The sequence below is a fragment of the Callospermophilus lateralis genome, chromosome 14 (genome assembly GCF_048772815.1).
Source record: "Callospermophilus lateralis isolate mCalLat2 chromosome 14, mCalLat2.hap1, whole genome shotgun sequence".
NCBI lineage: Eukaryota > Metazoa > Chordata > Mammalia > Rodentia > Sciuridae > Callospermophilus > Callospermophilus lateralis.
In genome coordinates this window covers 58,671,449-58,685,067 of record NC_135318.1, presented here as the reverse complement: position 1 = coordinate 58,685,067, position 13,619 = coordinate 58,671,449, and the positions used below count along the sequence as shown (strand labels likewise).

General features: G+C 44.0%; 1 protein-coding gene across 2 annotated transcripts in view; it reads left to right on the top strand.

The window, feature by feature from the left end:
* Exoc6b (exocyst complex component 6B) overlaps positions 1-9,683 on the top strand; it is a 603,826-nt gene extending 594,143 nt beyond the window's left edge. For both annotated transcript variants that reach the window (XM_076833080.1, XM_076833079.1), the window contains 2 exons: positions 2,033-2,145; positions 6,490-9,683. In XM_076833080.1, coding sequence (XP_076689195.1) covers positions 2,033-2,145; positions 6,490-6,616 — 240 coding nt within the window. In that variant the 3' untranslated portion in view covers positions 6,617-9,683. The remainder of the gene's footprint in view (positions 1-2,032; positions 2,146-6,489) is intronic.
* Positions 9,684-13,619: the final 3,936 nt, after the last annotated feature.

Sequence of the window (13,619 nt, the reverse complement as noted above, 5' to 3'; positions counted from 1 at the left end):
GCAGATTTATAAACATGGTATTTGATGATAGACACTTAGTCTTCATTTGGAAAGGAAAATTATGAACAAATCTTGAAATTGTTTTGTAGTAGCATTGTTTTTGTTTTATTTTTTAGTGGTATGTGCAAACGTGAAACCATTTTAGATGTGTTATAAGTTTGAGTAAATGAGATGATAATGTTGAATCCCAGGGCTCTCATAAGGGAAGACAAATAGAACCCTATTAGAATGAATTAGAACTGCAGGTATTGGCTTCACACACACTTCTAAAATGTGTGTGTATGTGTGTGTGTGTGTGTGTGTATTTACACGTATGTTATTCCTAACTCTGTCTGCTGAAAGGGTTTAGATTGACCCCCAATAGCAGTGAACAAACACTCCAGAAGCAATGACAATACCTGGCACCCAAATCTTGATCTCCAGTAACATTCCTTCCAGAAGAATCTTCTCAGAGAAATGACTGGTTGCAGAGCTGGGGCAGCATAGATGCAAGATGAGCCTGCAAGTTCTTTTTATACCTGTCTATGCTCGAAAAAATCATGGGGACATTCAGAGAAACACTTGCCCCAGCTTGAAGGAATTCCCATTTGCGTAATCTGAAACAATTTGAGTGTGAAAACAATAGGCATAATAGTGAATTTAAGCCACTAGGGGAAAAAAGGGGGAAACCATGAGTCCATAACAATATAAGTTGATAAGTTTGATTCCAACATGGAAAAGACTGAATCAGAAAGGAATCCTCATCATATGTTAAATATACAGGGAAATTTTCATATGGAGCAGTGTATTTGCATGGTCTTCAGTAGTCTCTTTGATTGCTTACTATTTACAAAGGAAAACATGATAACTAGACAGTGAAGAAATCAGACATCATCTTGATCAGGTGATCAAAATTAATATCAGTATGGAACAAATGAACATTGTATGTCTCCAGATGTGATATCCACTTATGTAATATTCTGGTCAGGAATGCATGTCTTGAATCAGATAAAAACCAGACTGAGGGAGGAAATGGGGGTGAGGGAGACTCTATTCTTTAAAAATGTCAATATCTTATAAGAAAAAGAAGGGCTGTGTAAATATTCCAGATTAAAGGAGACTACAGAGACATGACAACTCTCCATGTGTTGCAGTAGCTTATTCCTAAAAAAAACTGGCTATTCAGGAGGCTGAGGCAGAAGGATCACAAGTTCAAGGCCATCCTTAGTGAAACTCTGTCTCAAAATAAACTGAAAATGGCTGGGGGTATAGCTCCATGGTAGATTGCCCCTGAGTTCAGTCCCCAGTACTGCAAAAAAGGAGAGATTTGACAACTAACCAAATGCAATACCTGATATTAAAACACATCATGCAAGAAAACAACAACAACAAAAGGCTGTAAAGGATATTGAGTCAGTTTACAAAATTATAATATGAATAGTATCAATATTAAATTAGCTGATGTTGAAAATTATAATTTGGCAGTGAACTACATTCACCTTTATTTGTTCATTGTTGAATGCTGAGCTCCTAGACTGGTGTTTGGGATGTGGAAGTCATTTGATAAGTGTTTAGTAAATTAATACATGAGTGATTATTGTGAATCTGGTATGTTGTGCCAGTCCATTGTTAGTTTCTTCACAGGCCTGCCTCTGAGAGCTAACCGCTGTGGTCTTAGCCTTGTTACTGTGCTCATGGAAGAGATTACTCTCTTCTTTTTTTTTAATATTTATTTTTTAGTTGTAGTTGGACACAATACCTTCATTATTATTTATTTATCTTTATGTGGTGCTGAGTATCGAACCCAGGGCTTCACACGTGCTAGCAAGTGCTCTACCACTGAGCCAGAACCCCAGCCCCTGAGATTACTGTCTTCTTATGTTAACTCATTTATTTTCTTAGTTGTACTATGGTCTGAACCATTCATTCTCTCGGTAGAATTTTATTTTTATTTTTCAGATCTGTTAACTTGTAGCAAAGTATGTTGGGATTTCTGGGATCCTGATTTGTCTGTTTGATTAATCCCTGCTATATGTATTTGAATATTTTACAGCTTTTGGATCTCTTCATCCAGTGGGATTGGTCAACATACCTTGCTGACTATGGTCAGCCCAACTGCAAATATCTCCGGGTAAATCCATTAACAGCTCTGACCCTGCTTGAGAAGTAAGTATCCAGCCCAGTGGTTTATGCTGGGGATGGGGTACTGGGGTAGGGGTTGGTATAGAAGGTAATTTTCCTATTGCCAGTACCTTAAAATACATCCCTGTTCTTGAAATTACTGTAGATGCTATCAACTGCCTCAATCATTGTATTTGTCAGACTAGTAGCCTCTTAATTATTGAACTCTAATAAGCTTGGCCAAGTACAGGTCAGAATCAGACTCTGACATTACCTTATAGACTAATGAGGCAAAGTATCATGAACTAGAGTTAAGAAGGGCCTCTGACCAGCCTGGTGAGAGAAGTGAGGCTGATCCCCGTCTGGGTATGATATGGATTGAGCAGCCCCACAGAACAAGTAGCTTATCTGGTACCTAGCAGAGAAGCCCTGGGAATTATTGACACCTTTCTCTGTCCCCAACTCCTGCCTCCTGCCAGATGAAGCTTTATTGTGCTGACTGTCCTAAGAAATCTGTGTCCAAGAAGGTGCCTAATTCTTCTATTAGGCAGTTACTAGCTGGCACAGGTTGCTCTTCCATAGAGCTGTAGCCTCCCTGAAGCATAGGTACCACCTTTGGAATTGGGTTAGCCAACTTCAAAACATCTCAGGGCTAACCAGTGTGTCACCCAGAAACTGGGCTCTTCTATGCATTGCAGCTGGCTCTGGTTTTTGCTAACCTAGTTGACAGCTGACAAGCCAGAGACCAACAACCATGTACAAGGGCAGCTTTCTCTTGAAACTGGAATGACAAGTCAGAAGAGTGCCCTGCATCTAGGCAGTGTGAAAAGTCTCCATATCTGGTTAGCCTAGCATGACTCCAGTCCCAGCAAAGCAAGGGCAAGAATGTAGGGAGTCAGAGTAGAGCCTTAGGCTGGCAAAGTGAAGGTATATCTCACTGTGTCTTATGGAGAGGGTGAGAAGGAGAAGATAGAAGGTAAGCAAGAGCAGTAAGCACAGCTATGTTTTTGGAGCCAAGAGACTGACACCATGTCAGGGACTGATGTTTCCATTTTAACTTTGTTTCCCATGGTTCTCTCTCCCAATGACCTTCCTCCCTAGGATATCTAGAGAGTAAGTATATTATTCACTTGGGCCTTTTCCATCACTTTGAGGCAAGTCCTTCTGGTTTCCTCATTGACACTAATGACTACACTAAAATCCTTACCCTGTGAGTTGTCCCCACCCTGACATACTAATCTACTAAACCAGCCTGGTGCCAACTGGCTGGATGCCTCCTCTGTCCTTGATCCTTAAGTGACCCTTGGCTTACTAATTCCTTTGGGGCTGGGAGTAGTGACAGGGATTTTTCCCCATCAGTACCAGCTAAAGGATTATTCCCACTCAGCATCCTGGCACATTCAGTTTTTGCTAGTGCAGGGCCTAAAATTCAGCCCTGGCAGAGGAGAGCTCCTGCAGTCTCCCCTACCTCCTGGTGGTGAGGCCCATGGCTTGAAGATCTGAAACCTATGTCTCCCATAGAGGAGTCTTTATTACAGAAGAGGCCTAATCCCAGAGTCCTCACTGCCTAGATAAAATGGGGAAATATTTTGACCTTTGAGTTTGTTCTGACATTGTCATATCCATTATGTGTCCAGATAGACTCTGAGATTCCCTTCAGTCAGTTACTTCTCTTGGGAATCCTTTACTCCTCTGTTTCTGAGAATCTCTAGAACCAGAAAGTACTGGCTCACCTACTTTCCATGGATTAATTAACAGTAGGCTAAAATACCCTTCTTTGCCAGTCTGGAGGCCAGGACAGTAATGAAGCTATGTGCTTAGCCCTAGCAATCAGCAGGATTTCAAAACTTCCTTCCAAACACAACAGGCAAAGGCCATCAAGATTACCAAAATCCACATCTTCCAGCCTCATAGAAATCACCCCCTTTACCTGCCCCACCCCTGCCTGCCCACAGCCAGCTGTACCATCAAGCTTAGTAGTCTCTCCTTTCCAGTCTGGCCCTTCTTAACAAGGTGAGACATAAGAACACCCTAATACCTGCTGACGACATTCAGGAAAAATAAGAGGCCTCTGTGTCATTGAGAGATGTTCATAGCTAAAGTAGAATAGGATCCCCGGGCTTGGCAAATGGGAGAGGAGGCGGGAGGATCGCTTCTGTTTTGGAACATTTCTGGGTACACACCAGCCTGCTACCATCAGCCCTCAGGACACTCATGTTATCTTTAGCCCTTATTCCAACTTTAATAGCCAAGAAATCCTAGCCCCAGGGGTCAGAAACTGCCCTCTTCATTTACTCTTGCATATAGCCGAAACCTCTCTGTGTCTGCTTGCTCTGCCTCAGGAGCCAGGAAGTTCATGATCACATAGAGATTGAACTAAATGTCCTATGAATATAGAAAGTGGTTTTCATTTTTGTTTGTTTGTTTGGGGTTATTATTGTTTATATTTATAGAATATCCAGCAGAGGAAAGGGATTCTTCTCTGGCATAATCTAAACTCAGGCCAGTTCCAGAAACATAACTGCACCTAGTGTGTAAGGGACCAGATCCAGGAATCCTCAGAGCCATGAGAAACCTTGTGCTTTCTTTTCAAGCAAGGCTTCTCCTTCTTACTCCCCTCCAAGCACAGGCCCCCACATTTGGATGGTGGTTCCCAGTTTGTTTGATGAGTAATTTCAGCCTGAAGGAGTTACTTTGAGCTTAGACAAGGGAGAAGAGTCTCAATCAGTTTTGGCTGCTACTTTCAGCCAGAGTCATATAACCATGGTTCTCTCTTGCCACATATAAGACCCTTATGGAATGGAATGAATACACACACACACACACACACACACACACACACACACATACACACACACACACACACACACACACACACTTCATATATCTGATATATGTCACATATACCAGATATAAGTGCCCTTGTGAGATCTCTGCCCATTTGACATGTTGACCTCTAATCTGCCCTTCTGCAACAGGCAGCCCACAGTAGAAAAAGGCCCAGGATTGGCCAAAGGCCCCCCACAAGTATACCCAGTGCATAATTTACACCCGAATGCTAGGTTTCCTTCCTTCTCTTTTCAAGCCTGACCCCATGCAGCCCAGGGAACAGTGAAATCAGAGAACTGGCTCAGCTCCTAGAGGATGGTGGTGGGGGCCATCAGGGAGAAATTGGTCCACATACTCTTTTTAATTCTCTTTAACACTAGAGCTAGCTGTGAGCTGTGGGGGTTCTGGTGTATAGAGGCTGGGACCAGAGTTAACCATCACCAATACATGACAGGGGTTGTAGGCCCTCTCTAGGGAATAGCGGGTTCTAGATTCTGTCACAATGGCATGGTCAGACTTTGAGGTTCTATGAAAATATCAGTCTAGTCTTGACTTTCTTTACCTGTACTTCCCAGTTAGGGCTCTCAATTGGACAGAATCATTGGCCACGGCTGCTCATTACTTGTGCTCTAGGAATATGTCATGTGTGGAACTTTAGCATATAGAGAGCCATTAAGAACTCAGGGACTTCTCTTCCTTAAAGCTCTGGTTTATCAGGTGAGAAGATGATAGTCTCGCCTTTGGTTCCTGTTTTCCTCAGCACCTTACCCTTGTAGCCACCTTACTGCCTCTCAGCCCTTACCCTGAGAAAGAGAAAACACAGACCAAGCCCTTAGTTTCATTAGGAATAGGAGATGAACCAGATAGAGTGAGATTTGGATATACACAGTGACTTTCAGTTATTCATCATCTCTTGAAATTGCTAGTTTTCAAAGGTCTTTTTTTTTTAATCTTCTAAGGTCATCTCTAAGGTCACAGCCTACTCATGAGGTAATGAATGGACCCTAGACATTTGGTAAGAGCCTGTTGACCAGCAGAGCTGTAGCATGTCTCAGACTCCTGAAAGAGGTGCACACCTGGGGAGAGAAGGCAATGAATTGGTGGGTTAGGTATGAGGGATAAGAAGATTGGCCCCTCTGAATATTAGGGTCTAGAAAGGGATCAGGTTAGAAGGGAAGGGTAGAAAAAGGGAGATATCATCAAAGCCTGATATATGTATGTATGAAATGCCACAATGAAACTTATTAATTTTTACAATTGAGATGTGTTAATAACAATGGTAATAATAAAAAATAAAAAATAAATGAAATGTGAAAAAAGTAGGTTGGCGCCTCCAAAGCTGGCTCTTAACAAAGTACCAACTGTAGGTGAGGTTGGGAGAGCTTTAGGTGCCAGATGGACAGCTTCCCAGACATAGGTAAGTTCAAGCCTGATGATGGAAATATTCTAGATTCTCCCACTCTGGATAAGGGTTAAGATGTGTCACAGAATCCCATCTCCTACAAGCTCTTCCCATATCTCCTCAATCACTTTGCCCTCTTTCTTTTCTTCTCTGTGTAGGATGAAGGATACTAGCCGCAAGAACAACATGTTTGCACAGTTTCGGAAAAATGAACGAGACAAGCAGAAATTGATTGACACTGTGGCCAAGCAGCTGCGAGGCCTCATCAGCAGCCACCACTCGTGAAGACCTCACCTTGGTCCACACAGGCTGTTTGCTGCAGCCACACAGTCTTGATCCAGCCCCGGCGGGCCCTGCATTTGCGCGTTCTTCAAAGAAAGCATATGTATTTTTTTATTAACCCCTGTACAGTATTCACATAACCTTTCCCTATAGTAAAAGAGGCACAAGAATAAGCAAGTACATGAGATGTTGCTAGGCAGAGACTCAGGGGAGGTTATTACTACACTATCTGTGTTATCCTGAAGAGGTGGCATCACCAATCCCAACGAGGTGAACTGCCACTCATGCATGGCTCTAAAGCTTAGGTCTGTGGCCCAGAAACCACACAGAGTGAGTGCTTGGCCCCGGGAGGTAAGGTGAGTAAGCAGAAGGATAGTAAAGCATATCCTATTTATTCTCGGGTGCCCCATTCACCTCCTAGGTGAGGCTGATCCTTGTTGGCACAAGGCAAAAGCCTGTCAAACATTACTATTTAACACACTAAAGACCAGCACATGGTTCTAGATGTTCATCTCCTTAGTCTGCTGACTTCCATTAGCTGGTAATCAAGCATGGCATATGGCAAGATGACAGCTTAACTCCAATACCCCAAGATGGCAGTTTCTTTAGCCTAGCTCTGACCCAAGGCTTTGACTGCTTATTTTTCTGGAGTAGGCTAGAGCTAAGTAGGCCCTGATAACTGAAAATAGTTTTTACTTTACTCTTAGGTAAAACCTGAGACTTGCTTGGTATTGCTTATTTATGTTTTAAAAACAACTTTCTGGCCACCATCTTTAAAGGAAATATCACCAGCTCTGCACTGTGATAACACCCACAGCTGGACTAGATGCCTCTAGGGATGGAGCCACTGCCATCATGAAGTAGTCAGGGCCAACTATGGCTAGTGAATTGTTGCCACTGGCTCAACTGTGGTCTATTACTAAGATATATCCTGTATAAGAAGCTCTTCTTGACCAAGCCAAGACTTCCTTCCTCTTCTGAGACCCCAAAGCCATCTTTGGCCTCATCTGAAAAAAGATTTCCTATAATCCTATCCCCCAAACTCTGGAGCCTGGACCAGCTTAGCTTAGAGGCTATGTCTGTTGTCCTAAATAGATTCCTGAGACTCAGTGCAAAGGCTTTACTCTGAGGTCAGTCGGAGGAACTCACACTTTAAGACACATCAGGATGATGCTTAATGGCACTGGTCAGAGTATGTGCATCACCAAGTAATAAAAATCAGTCATATGGGCATTTCAACTTGGATAAGTGGGAGAAAAGATTCATCAAACAGAATCTTCCACTACCTTTTTCAGTTACCAAATTGTTTCAGGGGAGGGCAGTACTTCCTTTTACATTCCCTACCCCTACCTTCATCATATCTATTACACCTCAAAAACCATGTGAAAGAGAATATGCACACTGATGTGCAGCCCTCCTGAAAGCCTGAGACCAGGCTACAAAAGGGTTCTGCAGAAGTCTGCTGAGACTCATTCTGAGGGCCCGACATTTGGCCCAAGGTTTTAGGAGGAGGGTTGGGAATGGCATGCCAACCCAAACTTAAAAAGCCAAGGGAAGGCAAGGACCTGTGGAAATGAAATTTATGATGACATCTCCAAGTTCTGGACTCTTTTTTTAAAGATGAGAAATAATCACACTAATCCAAAGTCTGTTGCTTGAGAAGAATCCAAAATACCCTCCTTCACTGGTACTGTTTTCAGCAAGATCTCTTCAGCTTTGACTGCTCAGACTTTGAATGGAATGGAGAGAATCTCAAGTATGTTACAGCATTTGTCTTTTTAGGGAGTCATCATGGCTGGAAGAACTGTGCTATAGAGGAAAAGGAGAATAGGGTAGAGGAACAGGGGCCAATCTGCACCTTCAACCAAGAAGTTCTGCTAAAGAAAAAGCTTATCCAAGTTCAAGACTCATTCGGATGGACTCTTTGGTGTACCTCCTCTTCACTCTAAGCCTGCCTTTATTCTTTCCTAACAAAACAAAAAACAACATGCTACTTCTGGGCTGTATGTGGAGATATACTCTTGGTGGGCCAGGGAATGTAAAAACAAGAGACCAGCAATGTCAAAAGCTTTTTTACTGGTGAAATAGAAATTTTGTGTCATTGGGCCTACAGCTGAGCCAACCCTTAAGAGGCTGGAACGTGTGCCAAGCATGTGTACCCACGCCCCTCAGCCTTTCCAGTCTGGCCTCAAATGCCTACACGTGTAGAAGTGCCCTGAAAGGCCTCAATAAGAGGATAGGGGGACATGAGTCGCTGGAAGCCCTCTGCCTTCTGGTCACTATGAATCTTTGGCCAAGTTCCTAGGGAAACCAGGTTCATGTTCCTGAAGAGAGTCTGGTTTGTAACCTAGGTTTCCATAGTAATCTAGGCAGCTGACTTAGTTTTAACATTCATAGGAAAATCTCTGAGCAGACTGGGTGAAGCTGCTGGGGTTAGGGAGAAACAGGACTTGGAAACTGGCACGAGCAGAGTTGGCAACGGGAAATGTTCTTCAGTGATTTCGTTGCATACCAAGCCTAAAAGTCCCCCCAGCCTCAAAGTCATCCTAACTCCTCTGCATACTTGACAAGAGCTTGCTCAGCAAGTGCTAGACCCAGGGAAGAATTGGCATTGGCCATGATCTTCCTTCTCAGGCATCTAAGCACAGTCCCTGGGGCTGGCTTCAGAAATCTCCCCTACCTGAGCCCCACTTCTCCCAGGATTCCTCTCCTGACTGCTTAGTTGCCTCTTTCCTCCCTCCCTTCCTCTCTCCCCTCCTTCCTTCCTTCCTTCCTTCCTTCCTTCCGCCTGCAGTTGCAATTACTTTTCACTAAAGTGTTGGAAATGGCCTTTTTTTTTTTTTTTTGCACAAATAGTTACACATTTATGGGGAAATTTTTGTGAAGTCCATTTTTAACTCTAAAGGGAACTTTTTTCCTCTAAAACTTACTAGTAAAGCTACTGATGCAGATGGGCCGCATGGTTAGGGGAAAGCTCCTCTATGGAAAGAGCATGTTTACTCCTCTTGTACATTTTCCTCTTTTAACTGCTATTAAACAAGATATCCTACATACCTGTTTCAAAAGCCAAGGTGTTGTCTCATGGGTTTTTTGTTCTTCCATCCCTTTTGCACAGTGTAGCTGTTGTCCATGACAGACACTGGATGGCAGACGGTGCCTCCGCTAGACTGAGGAATAGAGCAGGTAGAACCTGGTGGGGAGGAGAAAGCCTTCCTGCCACACAAGGCAGGGAGCTGTGCTGTGGCCTTGGAAACATCCCTAACTAGTGGGTTAAGTTCTTGCATCTATACTGACACTGGCATCATCATTGTCGTCATCAAGACTAATAACATTTGAAATACCTTATTTATGTGGAGTCCTGGGTTAGGCAACATGGGGCCGATGCATTTTGAACCCCTACCCTGCATGGAAGGACTTCCAGTCAAGATAGAATAATGTAGCCAGGCACGGTGGCATACGCCTGTAATCCCAGCTTGGGAGACTGAGGCAGAGGATCACAAGTTCAAAGCCATTCTCAGCAACTTAGTGAGGCTTTAAACAACTTAGCAAGACCCTGTCTTTAAATAAAACATAAAAAAGGGTTGGGGATCAGTGGTTAAGCACCACTGGGTTCAATCCCCAGTACAAAAAAAAAAAAAAAAAAAAGATATAGAACTATTCAGAGCAAAGCCAGCCCAGGGAGGTAACAAGGTGAGCCTATTTGAGAGTTCAGCAGGGAGAAACAAGTATCCTAGACTGATGTAAAAAAGGGGGAGGGTAGTGATTAAGGAAAATAGCATACAGAAAGCAGGATGCCATTTAATTGGGCCTTGAAAGAATTTAATTCAGACTCTGTTAAGTTATGGGAGTTATGAGGCACAGACTACATTAGTGTGCAAAGCTGGCATGAGCCTGGTGTATGCTGGAAGGATAGTGGAAAACCTGTAGGTACATCTGGAACTTTGGTGAGTAAGACCAGAAATATCAGTGTGGCAGCACTCAGGATGGCATGGAAGCCATGCATAGAGGCTGGGAAGAATGTCCTCTGTAACAAGCCTGACTACTGCAGTAGGACTTAGATGCCTGAGAAAAGTGTGCTTCCATCTCCTGCAGTGCCACTTACTAGCTGGGTGACCTTGAACAAGTAATTAGCTAAGTCCCTAAATCTTATAATCCTCATCAGCAAAAGCAAAATGACAGTCCCTAATTTACAGGGATGTTGTGAAATGGAAGTGAACCATGGGAGGGCAAGATGCTTAGCCAGTTCTGAACCACAGCACACGTACTGCTTATGGCCCTTCTCCCCTCCATCCAATTCCACAACATACTTCATGGCCAAGCACTGGACAATCACGTCCAGAGATGCTCTGCCTCTTGGCTTCCTTTCCCCAAACCCAGCACAGGATTGTGGTAACAACACCCCTCAAGCACCTATACCAGGAATGGGGACAGTCTTTTCAAGTCAGATCACCAACTTTCTGGCTTAGTAAAGCTAGTCCTTCAAGTAGAATCTGCCTCTCAACACCATCTGGAAACCTTCTTGGCTCTCACTTTAGTGCCACAACTTATACCTTCTTCTGGACAACTCAGAGGTCCAAAAATCCTGTGTGTGTTACACATGTCTGCACAAGTAGCCTTCATCTACCGAGTGTTTCTGGAAAGAATGTTAATGGCTTTCATGAATGTCTAAGATTTGTGCCTACAATACTGTGAATAACAATCAAATCTGTTTGGAAATGTCAGGCTCTGAGCAGTTGCCTGCTCTTCCTGACTTCTGTGGCTCTGGCAAGTTTCCAAGACCTGCTGCTCTACTGTCCACCTTGTCCAGGAGGCCCACCAGAACCCCAGGTCCCACCAGGTACTGAGGGGGGCGGGGACTCTGCATTCCTGAGAATACAAAGGCTTTAACTGGTTGAGGTGACAAGCAAGAGGGTCCAGTACATAGACTTGGACTCTCAGACCAGGAGAACCTGACTTAGCCCAGAACATTCTCCAAGCCTCTGAGCACTGACTGTTACGACTTCTGGTCCAAGGCCCTATCCAGAGAGACCAGCAGCCCTTGTGAGGTGCTCTGAGGGGAAGGATGTGAAGCAAGAGGTCACCAGCTTGTCTCTTTCTTACAGCTGGGCTTGTTCCCTGCTCACCAGGCAGATGAGGGTGGGAATAGTTCCTGGGAGATAAGAGGAGGGAGGAAGAGAGTGCCAGACCCTTTCCCCAGAGGCCTCATTTTGAATTTAATGGGCAGCATTTGTGGGGAATGAGAGAGCCTCCAAGCCCAAGGGACCAGAAGACAAAAGCTGTTGAGGAAGTGTGAGGAGGAGGAGGAGGAGGGCCGGGCATTGTGTGGGAGAGCTCCCCCTCTATCTGTTTCAATCGCTGCTGGGGTTAGGGTTACCCTGCATTTGGGGCCCTGGCTGCTCTGTGGGGTCTGTGACATCAGCTGTTGTGATGGTAATGGATGGGCCTCTCTCACTGGGGGCACCCCTTCCTTTGCCAGCCCACACTAGCTTCCAGAAAGGATTGAGTCTCCCATTCCCTCAGGGAGGGGGCGGGCTGTGGGCTCAGAATTGGACCCAAAACAACAGTCCCCCTCCCATTCTGAACCCACTGTTAAATGTACCTTCCAAGCCCAAGCTGTGACCTTCCTCTCTCCAGAGCTCCAGAAAAGGAATGGAATCTGAACATTGAGACGCTTTTCTGGCCCTAAACAATCCTCCCATTCTCTGGGCTCAATGATGGGTCTATTCCCTCCTGTAAATGGGTCTCGTAATCTTCAACTTTTACCTTTGCTTCTAAGGGTAATTAATTGGATCTCCCTCTTGTTCTCCCCACACACACTCCCCTCTCTGTTACAAGGCTCAGGTTAAGCTGGGTGGATGGCTTTTTCTTTCTATTCCATGGGGTGCTTATTTTTAAAGCTGATGGACTAAGGCTCTGCCTTCCCCAGTGAGCCCCTTCTCCAGAGAAGCCTATGGGGAAACCACTTCCTGGGGAAGACTGCACCAGCTAGTGGCTTTTCTAATGGCCAGTTCTGAGCTACCTGTTCATTCCCACCACCACACATTTGTTTCCAAAGTTGTGGGGAAGAAAGAATTTTCAGGTGGCACTGTTGGGAGCAAAGTAAGTAGGGGGTGAAATGGGACCTGACACAGGAGATGCAGACACAAAAAATGGGCATGGAATAAATAATATCAAAAGACCAAAGAGGAAAGGGGGTGAGGACAGTGCCCATTCAAGGGCAGGTGGATGTGAAGCTGGCAGGGAGGTGGTCTTGCATGCAGGAAGTTGAGCCCCAGAGAGACTGGTTAATTTCTAGTTAACTGTGGCCTTGTCTGATGCTTCTGCTAATAATCAGTTCTTCAAAGGCAAGAACAATATAATCCCCTGCAGCCCCTAACCCTACAAATGGCACATGGACACATTGAATCGCAATTATGGTAGGGAGAGTGGCATAGCAAGGGAGGGAGCTCTGAGAGCAGTACTACCTACTGGAAGGAATATTCTGTCACTAGCATGGTTTAGGATTGCCAGCATGGTGGACCATAAAAAGCAAACCAACTTTTAGTCTGTTTGATTGTGGTATTAAAATACTCTAGAAATGTGTCATCAAATAGGAAACAGGTTGAGTCAGACGAGAAAAGAAAGTTGCAGTTTAATTTTTGATGGGCAAGATGTGGCCCTGGAGATGCTGGTGATTGTGTGTGTGTGTGTGTGTGTGTGTGTGTGTGTGTGTGTGTGTGTATACAAAGTGTATGTGGAAAGCTGATAGGATTGGGACTTTCTCCACTGACCTCTAAGCCCATTTGCCTCATCTAATCACTGTTAACAGTGTAATGATATTCTTTCAAATTATTTTTAACATATATATGTATATAGAAAGAGACAAAAATTATAATGTATTATATTACACCTTTATTTTTTTTTCACTTAATGTGTCTTATCTTTCATTGGCAACATGTAGAATTTCTTCATCCTTTATGAAGCCCATAAAATATTTTCATTACATGAATGAACCAAGAGTTTATTT